This window comes from Sminthopsis crassicaudata, chromosome 2, assembly GCF_048593235.1.
Source record: "Sminthopsis crassicaudata isolate SCR6 chromosome 2, ASM4859323v1, whole genome shotgun sequence".
In the NCBI taxonomy this organism is placed as follows: domain Eukaryota; kingdom Metazoa; phylum Chordata; class Mammalia; order Dasyuromorphia; family Dasyuridae; genus Sminthopsis; species Sminthopsis crassicaudata.
The window spans coordinates 513,725,740-513,741,696 of record NC_133618.1 but is presented as its reverse complement, the minus strand read 5'-3'; the positions used below and the strand labels follow the sequence as shown (position 1 = coordinate 513,741,696).

Here is a 15,957-nt window from a genome sequence, read left to right as displayed (position 1 = left end):
ATATAAAGGGTCAGCTTGTGCAGGGGTGGAATGAGTAAATGGGAAGTGGCCAGTAGGGCAATGTAAGGCGAATGCAGGGCCTAATATAAAATATGACTGCAAAGAAGTTGGAACTAGTTCTGAAGAGCTTTTAATGTCCTCTCTAAGAGTTAGAATCTCAGAGACAGGAGGGAATAAGGGGCACTCTGTGCAGGAGGGTGACATGAGGCAGACACGATCAGATCTAAACTTTAGGAACATTGATTTGGAATCTTCATGGAAGATTAGCTGGGTGGGAAACTGTGAGTATGGAGGAGATGGATGGGGGAGTTGTGGAAGTAGAATAGACAACATTTGGCCACTGATAGAAGGTGGGAACTGAGGAACAAAAAATTTCAGTTTAACTCTAAGCTTGTACATCTGGGTGGGACCCCCCCAAAAATAGAAAGAAACTGGGATGATAGATACATGGCATTTTGAACTTTAGAGAACTTGTCTACTCTGCATTTAGCAAATGAGGATGCTGAAACTCTTGCCTGAGGTCACACAGATAAGAAATAGCAAATCCAGGATATTCTATAGGAACTATCTACTGTCTCCCATATATACTATGCTGCCTTCACTTCTTCACCTGGATTTTCTACTAGCCCCAAGACAGGATGACTCTTCCTTCCCGTTCTTATTGGTGGTGTTTTTTTTCTTTCATATTCTCATAAAGAGAGCCCTCTTTCCCATATTCTGACTTTGATTTCTAGGTACTTGGCTATATATATAGTCTGACATCATTGTGCCCTTCATAACCGAGACTGAGGGGATGCTTCCATCATAGCTAGGTCATGAAGTGGGTAAGAGGAGCCCTCATTAGAGGAAGATTTCTCTAGTTAATTCTACCTTCTAGCCCCCCAGGCAGCCATCTGGTAGCAGGATATGCAGTCATCAGTCAGAAATTGTAGTCTCTTGAGTTTTTCCATTTTACCCCATAGAACCTTCCATAAAGAAAAAAAAAAAAATTCCTCTCCTAAAGTACAGATTCCTCCAAAGCTCTAAGGGGCATTGAATTTGAAGGCTCCAAGTTTCTTTGTTTCTACTTTCTTTACTCTTTTCTGTCACCTTGACTCTTAAGTTTTTCTAACCGAGTTAATTAAGTAAATACACTCTTGGATTCAGCATCCTCCTGAGGTCTTTTGTCATCTTCCATCTTTGGCTTCCTTCCACCTCCTCACCATGGAAACAGAAGGTAAGAGAGAGAGAAAGTGTGAGAATGAATGTTTGGGAAGTCACCAAGAATTAGGGGCTAATTCCACCCACCCTTTTGAGATTGCTGAAACAACTTTTGATATTACATAATACTGCCTTATGTAATATGCATTAATTAATGCATTAAGTTGTTTCCTTAGATATGAAATCCTGCCAGTGCCCCCATGCTGTTTTGGCTACTTGCAAGGTCAGGAGCCCCAAATGAATTTCATCTCAGGCATGGAGATATCCTGCCCATGCAGGACTGAGACTCAAGTAATCCCTTTGACAAATCTAAGAACAACCCAAGAAAAAAACAAGGGCTCTGGAATTCTGTATCAGGTGCTAAGGGGAAGGGGGTGGGGAGAATGGTCATCAGTCACAGAAAGGGATCTTGGGTGACCCCTACGCTGGCAGGAATCCTGCTGATGTGTGCCTGTGACTGCTAACCTTTCCTCACTGGGGAGGTGGCTCAGGTTTCAGTCCTCTGTAAGAGAAGGAAGGAATCATGTTCTGTTGCCCTGAGGAGACAGACTGCAAATGATTGCCCTGCAGTCTTTCTGCTCTTTCCCCCCCCTTCAATCACATGCTGATATCCTCTGCTCCTGTTCGAAGGGTCAAGACTTAGAGGAATACAGCTCTTGGGGATGGGAGGTGTCACAACAGCCTTAGACTGGCTGGCCTTTCTTCCCCACTATCCCTTCCCCCCCCTTTTTTTTAAATTTCTTTCAAACTAATCCATTTAAAGGTTAAAGGTCAGTTAGCAGGGGAGGGTTGTTAGCCTAACTAAAGTCCTTGAGATTGAAGTGATATGGGAGTAGAGAACTAGGAGTCCCTCTAGAGCTCACCACAGGCTATTTTGATGAATTGCTTTATCCTTCAGAGGTCTTTCATTATCCCCAGGGAAGACATTTTGTGTGTGTCATGGACCCCTTTGTCAGTCTGGTGAGGTTTAAGGGACCCCTTTTCAGAATAACATTGTTAGATGCACAAAATGAAATACATATAAAAAATAAAGGGAACCATTATATTGAAATAGTTATTAAATTTTTTAAAATAAAAATAAGTTCATGGCCCCAGGTTTAAGAACTCCTAGTGAATCTTTTTGTTATTCCCCATTGCATTTACCCTTTGAAAATTTTTTATTCTATTTTCATGTCTCAATTCTCTCCCTCATTGAAAAGCTATGAAAAAAGAAATCCATTACAAAATGTGTATAGTCATATAAAGCAAATTCAGAGATTAGCCATGGCTCCGTCTTTAGAAATGAAGAAAGCGTCCTTTGGAATTATGATGGGCTGTCGTATTGATCCAGTTACTAAGTTTTTCACAGCATTGCCGTTTGTATAAATTGTTCTTCTCATTTCACTTTGCATCAATTATACCGGTGTTCCCTTTTCTCTGACATAGTTCCTTTCATCCGTTTTTACAGCACAATAGTATTCCATTACATTCCTAGGCCATAACTTGGCATCCTCAGATATTTCCCAATTGATGGAAATCCAGTTCTTTGCCACCACAAAAACAGCTGCTGGAAATATTTTTGTACATACCAGTCCTTTTCCTTTTTCTTTGATCTCTTTGTGTTTTAGATAAGGTAGGTATATGCCTGGAAAAAGTTTTATAAGCCATGAGACATCATTCATAAGTTGCTCTCAGAATGGTTGGGCCAGTTCATAGCTCAACCAATAGTATACTAGACTAGGATACCTGCCTCTACAGCATTTGTCTTAGCCAGTCTGGTAAGATGAGTAGTACCTCAGAGTTGTTTCCATTTGCACACTGTTTATCTTTTTATTTAAAAAAAAAAAAAGCTTTTTTTTTTTTCAAGATACATATACTGCCAAGATCTTTTCAACATCTACTCTTACAAAACCTTGTATCTCCCACATTCTTCCTTTTCCCCCTCCCCTAGACAGTGAGTAATCCAGTATAGGTTAAACATGTGCAATTCTTCTAAATATATTTTCACATTTATCATGCTGCACAAAAAAAAATATATATATCAGCTCAAAGTGGGGGAGGAGGGAATTAGAAAGGAAAAAAACAAGAAGGGTGAAAATACTCTTGTTGTGATCCACACTCATTCTCCACAGTTCTCTCTCTGGATGTGTACAGATGGTTCTTTATCACAAGTTTATTAGAATCTCCTTAAATCACCTCATTGTTGAAAAGAGCTAAGTCCACCATAGTTGATCATCACATAACCTTGTTATTGCTGTGTATAATATTCTGTTGATTTTGCTCAATTTATCAGCATCAATTCATGCAAGTCTCTCCAGGCTTTTCTGAAATCAGCCTGCTCATCATTTTTTTTCATAGAACAATAATATGCCATTACATTCATACAATATCTATTTTTTAAGGACACTTTACTGAAGGAATAATAATTTGCTTTCAACTTTTTTTTTTTTTGGTAGTTAACTATTGCCTGCCACATAGTGTAGGTGCTTTCATTCTCTTCACCCCTTTCCTATGGAATGAATAGTATGAAGCCTTTATACTGGCACTTAAACCTAGGCATGTTTTCCCATTCCAAAGAGTTCATGTTTTACTCCCAACAATTTTCCACTCCCTTTTCCCAATTCATTTCCATACATTTCTATTATCTTCTTTCCTTCCCGCTGATAGCCCCAGCTCTTCCCCTCCTTCTTCCCTATCTTCCTTTAGCTTCTGAAATTTTCCATCCTATGTTTCTCTGCTTTCTTGTTTCTATTAATTATATTTCTATCCCTCCCTTTGGGCTCCCCTACCTCTTTTCCTTTTTGTTCCGCTTTATCTCTATCTGTTTTTATTCCTCCTATCCTTCATGTTTATCCTTTTTCCTCTCTTTTCTCTCCCCTGCAGGCAGTTCATATTGCTGCAGGACTTGGTTTTTACCTCTGAAGTTTACCAGATATGTGCAGTGCAGCTTTTCACTTCTCAGCCTCTGTTTTTTCATCATTTTGAACTCCTAAAAATAAGAGGGTTGGATTCTGTGATCCTTAAGGTCCCTTTCATCTTTAAATAGATGGTCCTATGATAATTTCTGCCCCTTACTTTAGTCTCCCAGACCTCATCTACCCTCTCCTTTTTGCTCTTCATCCTCCTCCTTGTTTCTCTCCCATAGGTCTTTTATGTCCTTAATTGATAATCCTCATTTGTTCCTCAGCAACCCAGTTTTTTCCTTTAATCTTCCCTCCTAAGCCACTTCCCTTCATCTTTCCATCACTACTGTAGCTGAATTCTGAATTCCTCTTAACTGTCATCATGCAGCATCTGACCTTCTCTAGATTTAGCCACTGGGGTCCAGTGAAAAATCATTTTTGAATTGCATTAACATTAAAACAAATGTGCGCTTATTTCCCAGCATGTGAAATACTAGAGCCTTTAGGAAATAGTCTCTGTTCAGTCCCTCAGAATACCCCTTCTACATGTTTTTATTCTGCTTACACAAGACACTATCTTGTGGAACAGCTTATCCACAGGGTGTCAAGGATTTCTGCTTTTGAAGACTTGATTTGCCCTAGTTCATTTTGTTCCACAAAAAATAATCAGAGGCTGCTAGTCATTCCACAGAAACCTGATGTTCTGTTGTAGGTTGGGATCTGAGAGGTGAGACCCGGGGTGTCAGAGACAACACAGGAAACTGTTTTGCTCAGTTCAAACCTGTCAGCAAATGCACACATACCATTCATGTGTCTACTCCATCAGTTTGGTGGGTTTGCGTGGAGGAAGGGAAGCTGGTGAGCTACTGGGAGCTGCTAGCAAGGGAGGGCAAATGATGCAGTATAATGTCCCTGACATTGGGAGAGTGAGAGGTTAAGGATTATATCGGCCAATAAAAAATGAAATATCAGTGCCAAATAAGTATTGCCAGTAACTAGCATAAAAGCTGCTACTGCTGTTGCTTTCATGTCCCAACACCTAAACAAAGTTCAGCAGGCAGAGAACGGAATCAGAGGGAGTCATTCCGTTCAGTTGAAAATCTGGAGGTAGAGTCTATTTTTGACATGGTCATCCCTATCTTTATGATGTTGGGCCATTTCATAGTTTGGTTTCCTCAGCTACAAAGTGGACATAGTAATACTTAAAATGCTTTTCTCTTGTTGGGACAACGTGAAAATAAAATCAGACGAGAAAGCATTTGAAAATAAAAAGAACGTATGAGCATGTATTTTCATTACCATTATTTTATGCACAATGACCACTTCCTTTTACTGGGGTCAGTGCCAAGGTCAAAGCTTAAGGAATGAATAAAGACTGCAAAGCTTTGTGCTAAAGCACTGGAGATTCAAATAGAAAAAGTATGTCAGTTCCTGCTTGTAATGGGGAGGACAAGTCAAATGAAAGGTTTCAGCTGCAATTAAATGGAAAGGTCTCATTGTCTTTAGGTATGGTGGCCAAGTAGATGGCAAAACTTCTTTATTATCATTTCCACTTGTAAAATGCTGTCAGTTCTTGTGTTGTACAATTTGAGTGTCAAGGACTTTGATGGCAAGCATTCTCTTTTCTGGTTCTTTGGTGGCTGTGAGTGTAGAATCTACAAAAGTAGATCTGCATCTCCACAGAAGTTGCTTCAAGACGATTGTTGTCTGAGGGGACTGGGCTGAAAGTATTGCTTTTTCCCAAAAAGGAGCCCCAAACAGTGTCCTCAAGCAACAGTAGGTCAGTGTATACATGCCTGGGGTCTCCTGAGTCCCACAACATTTTAAATTCCTGATCTCTTTGTTTAGGGGAAAAGACTTCAGGGTTATATCTAACTCATTCTCTTTTTTTTTTTTTTGCTTTTTCTGCTGAGGCATTTGGGGTTGACTTGCCCAGGGTCACACAGCTAGGACGTATTAAGTGTCCGAGACCAAATTTGAACTCGGGTCCTCCTGACTTCAGGGCTGGTGCTCTACCCACTGCGCCACCTAGCTGCCCCAATCTGACCCATTCTCAAGCATGTCCTTGAACAATCACAGGATCCCTATTGGGTGTAAAAAAAAAAAAAAAAAAAAAAAAAAAATGCATTGCCCTCTTTACAAAAAGGATGGACTTTTAGATTACATGCTGTCTAAGGGTCCCTTCCAGATCTAAATGTCATGTTCCTATGCATGTGAATCAACCAGGAGATGCTTTTCCATCAGTCATACAATGTCAGGGCTAGAAGAGACCTTACAGACCATCTAGACCAGTGGTCCTCAAACTTTTTAAACAGTGGGCCAGTTCACTGTTCCTCAGACTGTGGGAGGACCAGACTGTAGTAAAAACAAAAACTCACATTCTGTCTCTGCCCCTGAGCCCATTTGCCATAACCCAGCGGGCGCATCAGGCCTGCAGGCCGTAGTTTGAGAACCCCTGCTCTAGACCATCCCTTCATTTTTTGATATGGAACCTGAGGCCTAGAGAAGTTTAGTGACTTGCTCAGAATCTCACAGATAGTAAATTGTAAGGGTCTAAATTGATCTTCCTCTTCCTTCCACATTACTGTGGAAAGGTGGAATGGGATTCCTGACCATTCTGGGAGATGGAAGATTTCCTCTAGGTCTCTATCTTAGCCAGTGGGGTTCTGAGACCATATGTAGAGCAGCTAGACATCCCTGGACACACAGTGACTTGGAGACAAGGTACTAATGTATGGTTTATTAACTTGCGAATCCTCTAAAGTTGGTGCCCATAGATTGCCTGTCATCTAGGAGAGGGAGTAGAGGGAGGGAGGAAAATTTGGAAAAATTAATACAAGGGATATTGTTATAAAAAAAATTACTCATGCATTTATACTGTCAAAAAATTTTATAATTATAAAATTTAAAAAAAAAAAAGAGAAAAAAAAATAAAGTTGGTGCCCATATTTGCCCACCTCTGGATCCTTGCTTGCATCTACAAATGAAAGTAACTAGTGCTAATTTATAGGACTCATTTGGGAAGCCATAATTTCTGGGTACTCGGCTCAAAGTGGACTTTTTTTCAGTACTCATTAAAATCATCCTACCCTTTCCAAGGCTTACTGTGTCTCTGTGTACTGGGAATGCAAATCTCTGTAAGGCCTGAAATGTCTCTAATTGTGCATGTATGTGGGGTGTCATTTCAGTGTTTCTTACATGGATCAACTGTGCAAGTGTGCGATGGGCCACCCGAGTGCAGGACATTTTCACAGCTGGAAAGCTCTTGGCCTTGGGCCTGATTATTGTGATGGGAATTGTGCAGATCTGCAAAGGTGAGATGGAGCAAACATCCGTGTTTCATACATACATATAACATATGTTATATATACATATAATACACACCTGTATATAGGCACTGTAATCAGTTTCTATGTGGAACTTTTGCTTCAATGCAAACATTAAAAGCATTCAAATTCCTTTTCTACACATCTCGGACTATATCCTAACCCTCAGTGTCCTTTCGGTGGGACTCTAACATGGTTCCTTGCCACCTTTTAACATGGCACTTAATCAATGTTGCTTGATTGAATTGACTCCCCTATCCAAGGAAAACACCTTTTTGTTTTTAATTTAGCTTTCCAGTTTCTTATAACCTTTACAATGCTGAGGGGTACATTCTTAGGTCTTGTGCCAACATTCTCCACTAGATTTATTCCTTTCCCTGCCTGGATTCTCTGTTTGGTTTCCATGGGACCTATGGCACTGCCAGGCTCTGCCTAATATCACTGCTTCATAGTCAAAGTCAGATGACATGGGGGAGATTTCAGTCACTGCCCAAACCCAAGGAATAGGGCTTGATGTTTAACTCTGGAAATCTCAACTAGGTTTTTTGCATAATAGTTTTCTAAAATGGGATCCTTTGTTTCTTCAGTATTGCCAGTAACTAGCATTTTCTAAATATGAGAAAAGATCAATTATGTATCACTTATGTGTAAATCAAGGTATGGTGGGAAAGGATCCTGGCTTTGACATCAGAGGACCTGGGTTTTAGACCCAACTGCCGCTTATTATGTAGGTATGATCTGTGCTTTCCAAAGAATTTGAGCAAAAACCATGGTCACTCCAATCTGCCAGTAAGCAATCTTTACCGAGTGACCCATTGACTGGGGGCAGAACAATAACAGAGATGTCATAATGGACCAAGCCAGATTTACAGAAGAGATTGTGCTTAGTATAGTGTCCATAGTAGGCTTATTGACTGACTGAGACAAGGTTAAAAAATACACAAGAAAAAAAAACATTTTAAAAAATTTAACAAAAAGGACAAGAAAAGCAAAATGATGTAATCGTGAGAAATAGTACAAAATGTATTGAGAATTTTAGAATTAAGTAAATTTTCCATATTGAAAATTCAGAGAAGAGGGTAAAATGAAAAATCCATTTTGTTTTGTTTTCAAAATACATGCAAAGACGATTTTCAACTTTTACCCCTTGAAAACTTTGTTGCAAAATTTTCTCCTTTTCCCACTTCCTCCCCTATAGATTCCAGCATTCCTATATAGGTTAAACATGTGCAATTATTGTAAAAGGTATGCCATTTTTACCCCACCCTTTCCCCTATCTTAATTACCCTTCCTTCCCTGGCCTTTGTCCCTTCTATCTAAAAGTATCTAAGGTATCTCCACATAGTTTAAGAACAAAAACATTTGGATATGTCTTTTGGATTTGAAACTCGGCATCAGGGTTCAGGGTTCAGGTTGTAAAATGATATCCTTTGAACTGTTTCCTCGAACATTTCCTACTGCCTCACCTGTGAGTCCTCCTGAAGGACTTTTTCCATGGGGCCAGGCATCAGACTTCAGGAATTGGGGCTGAACAACTTCCTCTCCCTTGTCTTTACAGGACATTACTTCTGGCTAGAACCCAAAAACGCATTTGATAATTTCCAAAAACCAGATATCGGTCTCATCGCACTGGCTTTTCTTCAGGGCTCCTTTGCCTATGGAGGCTGGAACTTCCTTAATTATGTGACAGAGGAACTAGTTGATCCCTACAAGTGAGTAAGGATAAACCCCACTTTATTTTCCATACCCTTGAATGGACATTATACCTTCTGCTGGAGAGTCTGCATTTCCCCTCTTTTCTAAGGAGTTTGGACAGTCAGGAGATCTGGATTCAAATCCTGGCTCTAACACTCACCAGCTTCAGTTTTCTTAATTGTCAGATGAATTGATTATATGTACACGGCCTATCTCACAGGGCTATTTTAAAGAAAGAAAGCACTTTATACATTCTGTGTGTATGTGTGTGCGTGTCTGTGCGTGTGTGCGTGTGTGTGTTATTGCTACCTGTGTGACCGGGCAAATCATACACCTTTCTGAGCATCAGTTCCCTTTTTGGCAAAATGAAGAGAATGAACCAGATGACCTTTAGCTTCTCTTTCAGCTCTATATCTGAGTTTCCTAGCAGTATAGGAAAAAAACTGCTCAGATATTTTTATCAGAGTCAGGTTAAAAATTCCCCAAAGTGTCAGTAATACAGGAACTGTGGAAAAAACAATCATTACTAAACTCTGCATAGAGTGTCAGATTTGGTTGGTTTGCCTGAAAAGTTTTTCTCTTTTTATTATTCATCATCCTAAGGGATGGCTATCTGGAAGGAGGCAGGTAAAGGATGTATTGGGAAATGCAGGTGACAGAAAATTTTATTTAAAAAAAAAATAAAACTATTAACTTAAGGCTATATTGAGCCCTGGGAGGTTCCTGATTCAACTACCTGTCTCCAAACAGGAACATCTCTACCCAGGAGATGTGGGGGTGTAGAGCATCCTGGAAAAGGGAACAAGGGATAAACTTCTTGCTATCAACAGTAGGTTGGAATACATCTCTCCAAGCTGTTTCATTTCTGTGTAGGCAGTCTGCCCAGACTGAAGCAGAATTCTTTTCCAAATGACTTGATTAACTTTGAATTTTTTCCCCAAGGACAGACTGGTGAACTTGAAGTCTTAAAAGGGTACTAGCCTCCCAGATAAGGACACCTTTATTCCACCTTCAGCAACCGGGAGGTGGGGTGGATGGGGTTATGGGCGGTGAATTTCTGCTCCTAGTGACCTTCCCCTTTTCATCTCATTTCACTTTGCAGAAACCTTCCTCGAGCTATTTTCATCTCCATCCCACTGGTCACGTTTGTCTATGTCTTTGCCAACATCGCTTATGTCACTGCAATGTCCCCCCAGGAGCTGCTGGCTTCCAATGCTGTGGCTGTGGTAAGGACTCCCATCTTTCTGAAGCTCCCTCAGATCCTCCGAACAAGGCGGTCTGAAGGAAGTTTGGCTGGGAAGTGAATCTCTGAGCACTTTTCCCAGCGATCTGAGTCATGGGCAGGAGCCTCAGTAAGGCAGCCCTTCCGCTCAGTCTCAGCTGGGAAGTGCCTGCTGCTCATATGTTATGGCTCTTAAAAGTCAGCAAGCAGAAGTTTACAAGCAGAACACCAGGGTCTCTTCTTTCTCTCCCCCTTCTCCCCAACTTGTTAGCTTCTTTGGCCAGCATCAGCAAAGTAGCTAAATACCACGGGGACCACAAAGCCTGAACATTGCCCCAAACCCACCTTAGGAGAAATGCCCCCAGAACCCATGGCTGGGGGACCTGCCATCTAGTGGGTAGAGCTGGGGATCAGCACCTGGGTCAGGCCCCGTCTGAGTGTCATCAGTGTCCTTGCCTGGGGGGCGGGGAGAAGACGACCATCGACTTCTTTCTAGCTCTTAGCCTCTGTGAGGATGTGATGGAGGGGGCAGCAAGAGTTCTGGACGCAAAGTCACTTTAGGCAGCTAGGTGTTTTATAAATATTATTTCCCTCGGCCTTCACAGCTTTGGGAGGTGGGTGCTGTTACTATCCCCATTTCATTACTGGGGATGTCGTTTTTCAGGGAATCTGACCGTCACTCCTTTTGGTGTTTTCTGGCAAGAAGCGTTTTGCCATTTCCTTCTCCAGCTTATTTTTGCAGATGAGGAAACTGAGCCACAGAAAAGTTTAATAACTTTTGCTCAGGGTCATGCAGCCAGTAAGTGTCTTAGGGCCAGATTTAAACTCTGGGCCATCTAGCTCCCCTCCAACTCTTCATTATATGAATAAAACAAGAGCACAAGGGAGCTTGCATTGAAGAGTATACTCATAAAGTACACATGACATCTTCCCCAATACTTCCATTATTTCTTCTAGAAAGCTGTTCCTTGACCTCTATTTTAACATCATGGACAAGTGTGAGACACTTGGGGAGCAGAAGCATGTATGAGAAAGTGTTTTGAGCTTTTTGTTTGAAAGATCCTAAGATTTAAGGTTAGTTATAGGCTCCATCCCATTCTTTAGATAGAATCTGCCTTTATCTCTAAAAGACTTAAAGGAAAGGAGGGCTACTAATTCAATATTCCAATCTTTAACAGCCCTCATTGTTTGGAAATTCTTGCTGTGGTCTCATCAAGTCCTCCACCCCAGGACTGGAGAATGACCTTGTTACCAAGGTCTCTAGAACCCCTCAATTAAAGACCATCCGTATACAACCTGCAATGTCTTTTTTACCTGTGGTTCTCAGTCTTTCCTCTCTGTAATATGTTCCAACCTCTTGGCTGTGGCAGTGGTTCTGTGCAACTCTTTGGATTTCTCCTGGACCTGTGGGACAAAGCCCTGCAGGTCCGTTAAGGATGAATGTTACCATTGCTAGTACCATACTCTGATAGGAGTGGGCCCCTGTGACAGTGACAGTTGCCTAGTTCTTTTTTCTCAAGGGGTGGAGAGGAATTTGTTTTTTAAAATGAAGTCACTTTATAACATGATTCAGCTGACAATAGCAGTAATAGTAATAGCCAGATTTTATATGGCACCTGTTATGGGTCCGGCATTGTACTAAGTACTTTGCATTATGATCTCATTTGATTTCACAACAACTTGGGAAATAAGTGTTCTTATTCCCATTTTTATAGTTGAAGAAATTGAAGTTAAGAAGTCATTGAAGTTGAATTAGAAATCAGATCTTCCTAATTCTAGGCCCAACCCTCAATTCACTGTACTACTTAGACTCTTAGATAGTAAGGGGCTTAGATGATTCTCTCCATTTTATAGATGGGAAAACTGAAGCATGAAGACGTAAAAAAACTAGATCATGACAAAATTACCTTTATCAGAAGCCGTTTCATTTTCCATCTTTATAATTCCCATATAGTCTTATTGCACAGTGCCTTTCACATAACAGGCACTTCATACATATTTATTGAATTGAATTAAATTTAACAGAATTGAATTATTGAGCCATTGAGTCACCTAGTAAATCAGTGGTAGAGATGGGATTTGAATACAGGTCAAAGTAGCAAACTCTTGCAGATCATTGTGATCTCTACTATCTGAAACACTGGCCTGCTTATCTCTAGAGGGGACAGAGCCTGTGATATCTGGAGCCTTTCAGCTCATCATTTCCTCTTTTATATTTGCTGCTCATGAGATTGCATCAGGACTGGCACAGCAATTTCTTGAATCTCCAGGGAAGAAGACTTATATCTTGAATATGTTCTATATAATCTTAGCTCCTTTGTGAGCCTTCTTCCCTTCACCAAATGTTCACTTGTTTTTAATAGCAAGGGATAAACAAACTATACCCAAATCCAGCCTGCTGCCTGTTTTGTACTATCTATGGGTTGCGAATGGCTTGTATGTTTTAAACCGGACTATAATTTTCTGACCACTGAATTAACCTACAACTATTAATTAAATGCTCATTGGGTGGGCCACACTGGGATAAGTGCTGCTAAAGAAAGTTAAGAAATGGTCCATCCCATTGATCAATGGACAATTATTTGTTAAAACATCTGTTCAAGACCTTGTGCTAGGAGCTCAAATACAAAACCAAAAGAAGATCCTACCCGTGATAAGCATACATTCTAACAAGAGAAAGAACAATTACATAAGCGTATTCAGAATAAATATAAAGTAGTTAAATACAAGGTGTAGTTAGGGTGCGAAGGAAGATGCTCCCTAGCATTTGTAGAGCTGAATCCTAAATAGAGATCTCTGAGGCTGTGCATTCCAAGCATGGAAGGGCGCAGAAATGCCTGGAGTGGCATGTGTGAAGAACAGAGAGAAAGCCAGTCTGACTAGATCCGAGTTGCTTCATGTCTGCTAGGGAGAAAAGAATGATGGCAGCTGAAACAACAATGCAGATATCTTACAAAAAAGTATGAAATTAAGAAATTGTCCATAGCAACTCTTTTAAGGATTCTGATCACTGAACCTTGCCAGACAGTTTTTCTGGGGTTATTCTGTTGCTGGGAAAAAAAAAATGTGGGAAGAAACAGAAATAATAAGAAGAGAAAAAGACATGACACTTTTGCTTTAGTAAAGTAAAAGATTTGTAATACTTCTTAGACTGTAAGTTCCTTGTTTATCTCTGTAGCCTGAGGACCTGAGCCAAAGCCTGGACTCTAATTTAGATGGTCAATAACATACATTGAAATAAAGAGGTTAGGGATAGTCTTGGTAATTAGGAAAGCAAATATGCAGGAAGAAGGACCTGAACTGGGTCTTTAAGCAACCAGGCCTTAAAGGGAAAAGGGAAGATGTTCATTCTTTGTCTGTATGATGTCACTGATTTCAAGGAACTCCTGGCAATATCTAGCCATCTGTGACCGTCCAGCTTAGTTGCCCTGGGGTCATCTCAGACGAGGCATTCAAACTTTCCTGACTCCCTCCACCATAGGGGGATGCAAATGTGCAGGGCTTATTCACATAGTGGGAGATCAGATTCCTTGAATGAGTTTTTATGGGCCGCGGCCCAAGTATCTAGAAGAGGCGGCTCTGGTGTCTCCTTCCTCAGTAGGAGTAAAGTCTGGCCTCTGCCTCTCCTTTCTAATCCAGTCCAACAGGCACTTAGTGAGCGTGTGTTCTGTGCAAGGCGCTGCGGGAGGTTCGGGAGAGAGCAAAGGGAAACGGTTCATGCCGTCAGGCTCTCCTGGGAGTGGGAGAAATGACAGCAGGTCAGCAGATACCTGAATCGCTTCTCCTCCTCGCCTTGGAAACACCGAGGCCGAGGTGAGAAGAGGGCATGTGAGGGCCGGAGGGCCTTGTGCACAGGCCGGCAGGCAGGAGCTGAGAGCCGCGCTCGGGAACACAGCCGTGTGCCGTCGGGGGCCGTCCCGCCTCCTTCCCCGAGCAAGCTCTGGGCCTCCAGGCCCGCCGCCCCGGCCTCCTCCTAAACGCAGCTCCTCTTAGTAGTTCTGAACGTAAATGTGCACGCCTCCTTAGTAACCGTCTCGGGAGAGGCGATGGCTGTTTGATCTCGGATGGTCTTGTGCACCGAGGGGAAGTGGACGCCTGCCAGGGACGCGGTACTAAGAGCTCTCGCAGAGATCTCATCTTCGCCTTGTCCGCTCTTGCAGACTTTTGGAGAGAAGCTTCTCGGGGTCATGGCCTGGATCATGCCCATCTCCGTCGCTCTGTCCACATTTGGGGGAGTCAATGGATCTCTGTTCACCTCCTCTCGGTGAGTGCAGATGGGAGAGCCCGCTCTGTGTGCGTGCGTGCCCGTGTTTCTGTGTATCTGGTAGGTAAGTCTGCACACGGCCCATGAACGTGTGTTTCTGCAGGGAGAGCAGCAGTCTCTTGCTTGTGTGTGCTTCTGCATGCATGTACATGAGACAGCAGTTTCTTAAGGTTCCTTGTTATGGGTGAGAAAAGGAAAAAAAAACACACCCTTTTTTGTCATTTGTACCCCTTTCAGTGGAGAGTAGGGCTGGTCCCCAACCCTTTCATTTTCAGGTCATTGTGACCTGTTAGGGGATTAAAAAAAGCTTCCTCGGCCCGTTTATCTGGGCTCCTACTGCTAAAGAGAGCCTGTCAGAGAGGGGACGTGACTCTTGGTGCAGCTCTGTAAGAGCCGTTGGACTGGCAGCAGCATCCGTGCTCACGGCCCAGCACTGCCGCTCACCGCCTGGGTGACTTGGGACTGTTTCCTCATCGGATCCCAGGAAAAGAGTAAAAGGCTAAGTCCTCCCTCCCCTGGACCTCCCAGAGCCAGACTTCACGGGGACTATGACGAGTTTGGGAGACCAGTGCAGAAAAAGGGGCACAGAATTAGGCAGGCACCTAACCTGGCTTTCCAGCTGTTCTCTGCCAGCCCCCACTGCAGAGCCCACATTAAAGCACCTGATGGGGCTGACAGGGAGCAGGAGAGAGGGGATTCATCTCTTCTTCACCTTGCACCAGATGCCACCGAGAGCTAGGGAGGGCTTCCGCAGAACTGGAGGTTTGGGTTGGAACTGAGCTATCTCAGGCTCCTGGGAAAGCCAGAACCTCAGGGGAGCATTTATACCCATCAGAGGTAGTCCTGCAGCTGTCCAACCCACTCTGCAGCTCACTGACTTGCAGCCAGCAGCAGGGCTTCCCATGGGGGCCCTTGTGCAGAGAAGCAGAGCGTCCCGGTACCCTTCCTGTAACTGGGGCATCCAGCACTGACCCCCAGCAACCTCCTGTGCCTGTTAAACAGGGATTGCAGCAGCCTGGAAGCCTCAGCGGAGGGCCCTGGAGGAGAGCTTGTCCATCGCAGTGACTAAAGCCAGTTTAGAGCTGGGTGTGTCCTTCCAGGCAGGTCACCCAGGCAGGTCTGGATGCATGGGAATGGGTGTAGCCGTGTGTGTGCATGCAGGTGACAGGGTGTGTGTGGGGGCCAGCCATCGGCACGCACCTTCCCGGGTGGACAGGTTCCCACTGGCCCCCAAGGCCCTTCTCGGAGGAGGGGTTCAGTGCAGGTATGGAAGGAATGGCTCTTGGCCAAGGCGTGCGAGTGTGTGTGGATGTGACTCCCTCTGTAATGTTCTTCAGTCGTCAGCCAGAGAATAGGGAACAGAAGCAG

The 15,957-nt window shown here is 42.8% G+C and overlaps 1 protein-coding gene across 1 annotated transcript in view; it reads left to right on the top strand.

Moving 5' to 3' along the window:
- Nucleotides 1–15,957, top strand: part of SLC7A8 (solute carrier family 7 member 8) — an 82,974-nt gene that overhangs the window by 49,947 nt on the left and 17,070 nt on the right. The window contains exons 4-7 of the mRNA XM_074294262.1: nt 7,271–7,396; nt 8,967–9,120; nt 10,206–10,329; nt 14,486–14,589. Coding sequence (XP_074150363.1) covers nt 7,271–7,396; nt 8,967–9,120; nt 10,206–10,329; nt 14,486–14,589 — 508 coding nt within the window. The remainder of the gene's footprint in view (nt 1–7,270; nt 7,397–8,966; nt 9,121–10,205; nt 10,330–14,485; nt 14,590–15,957) is intronic.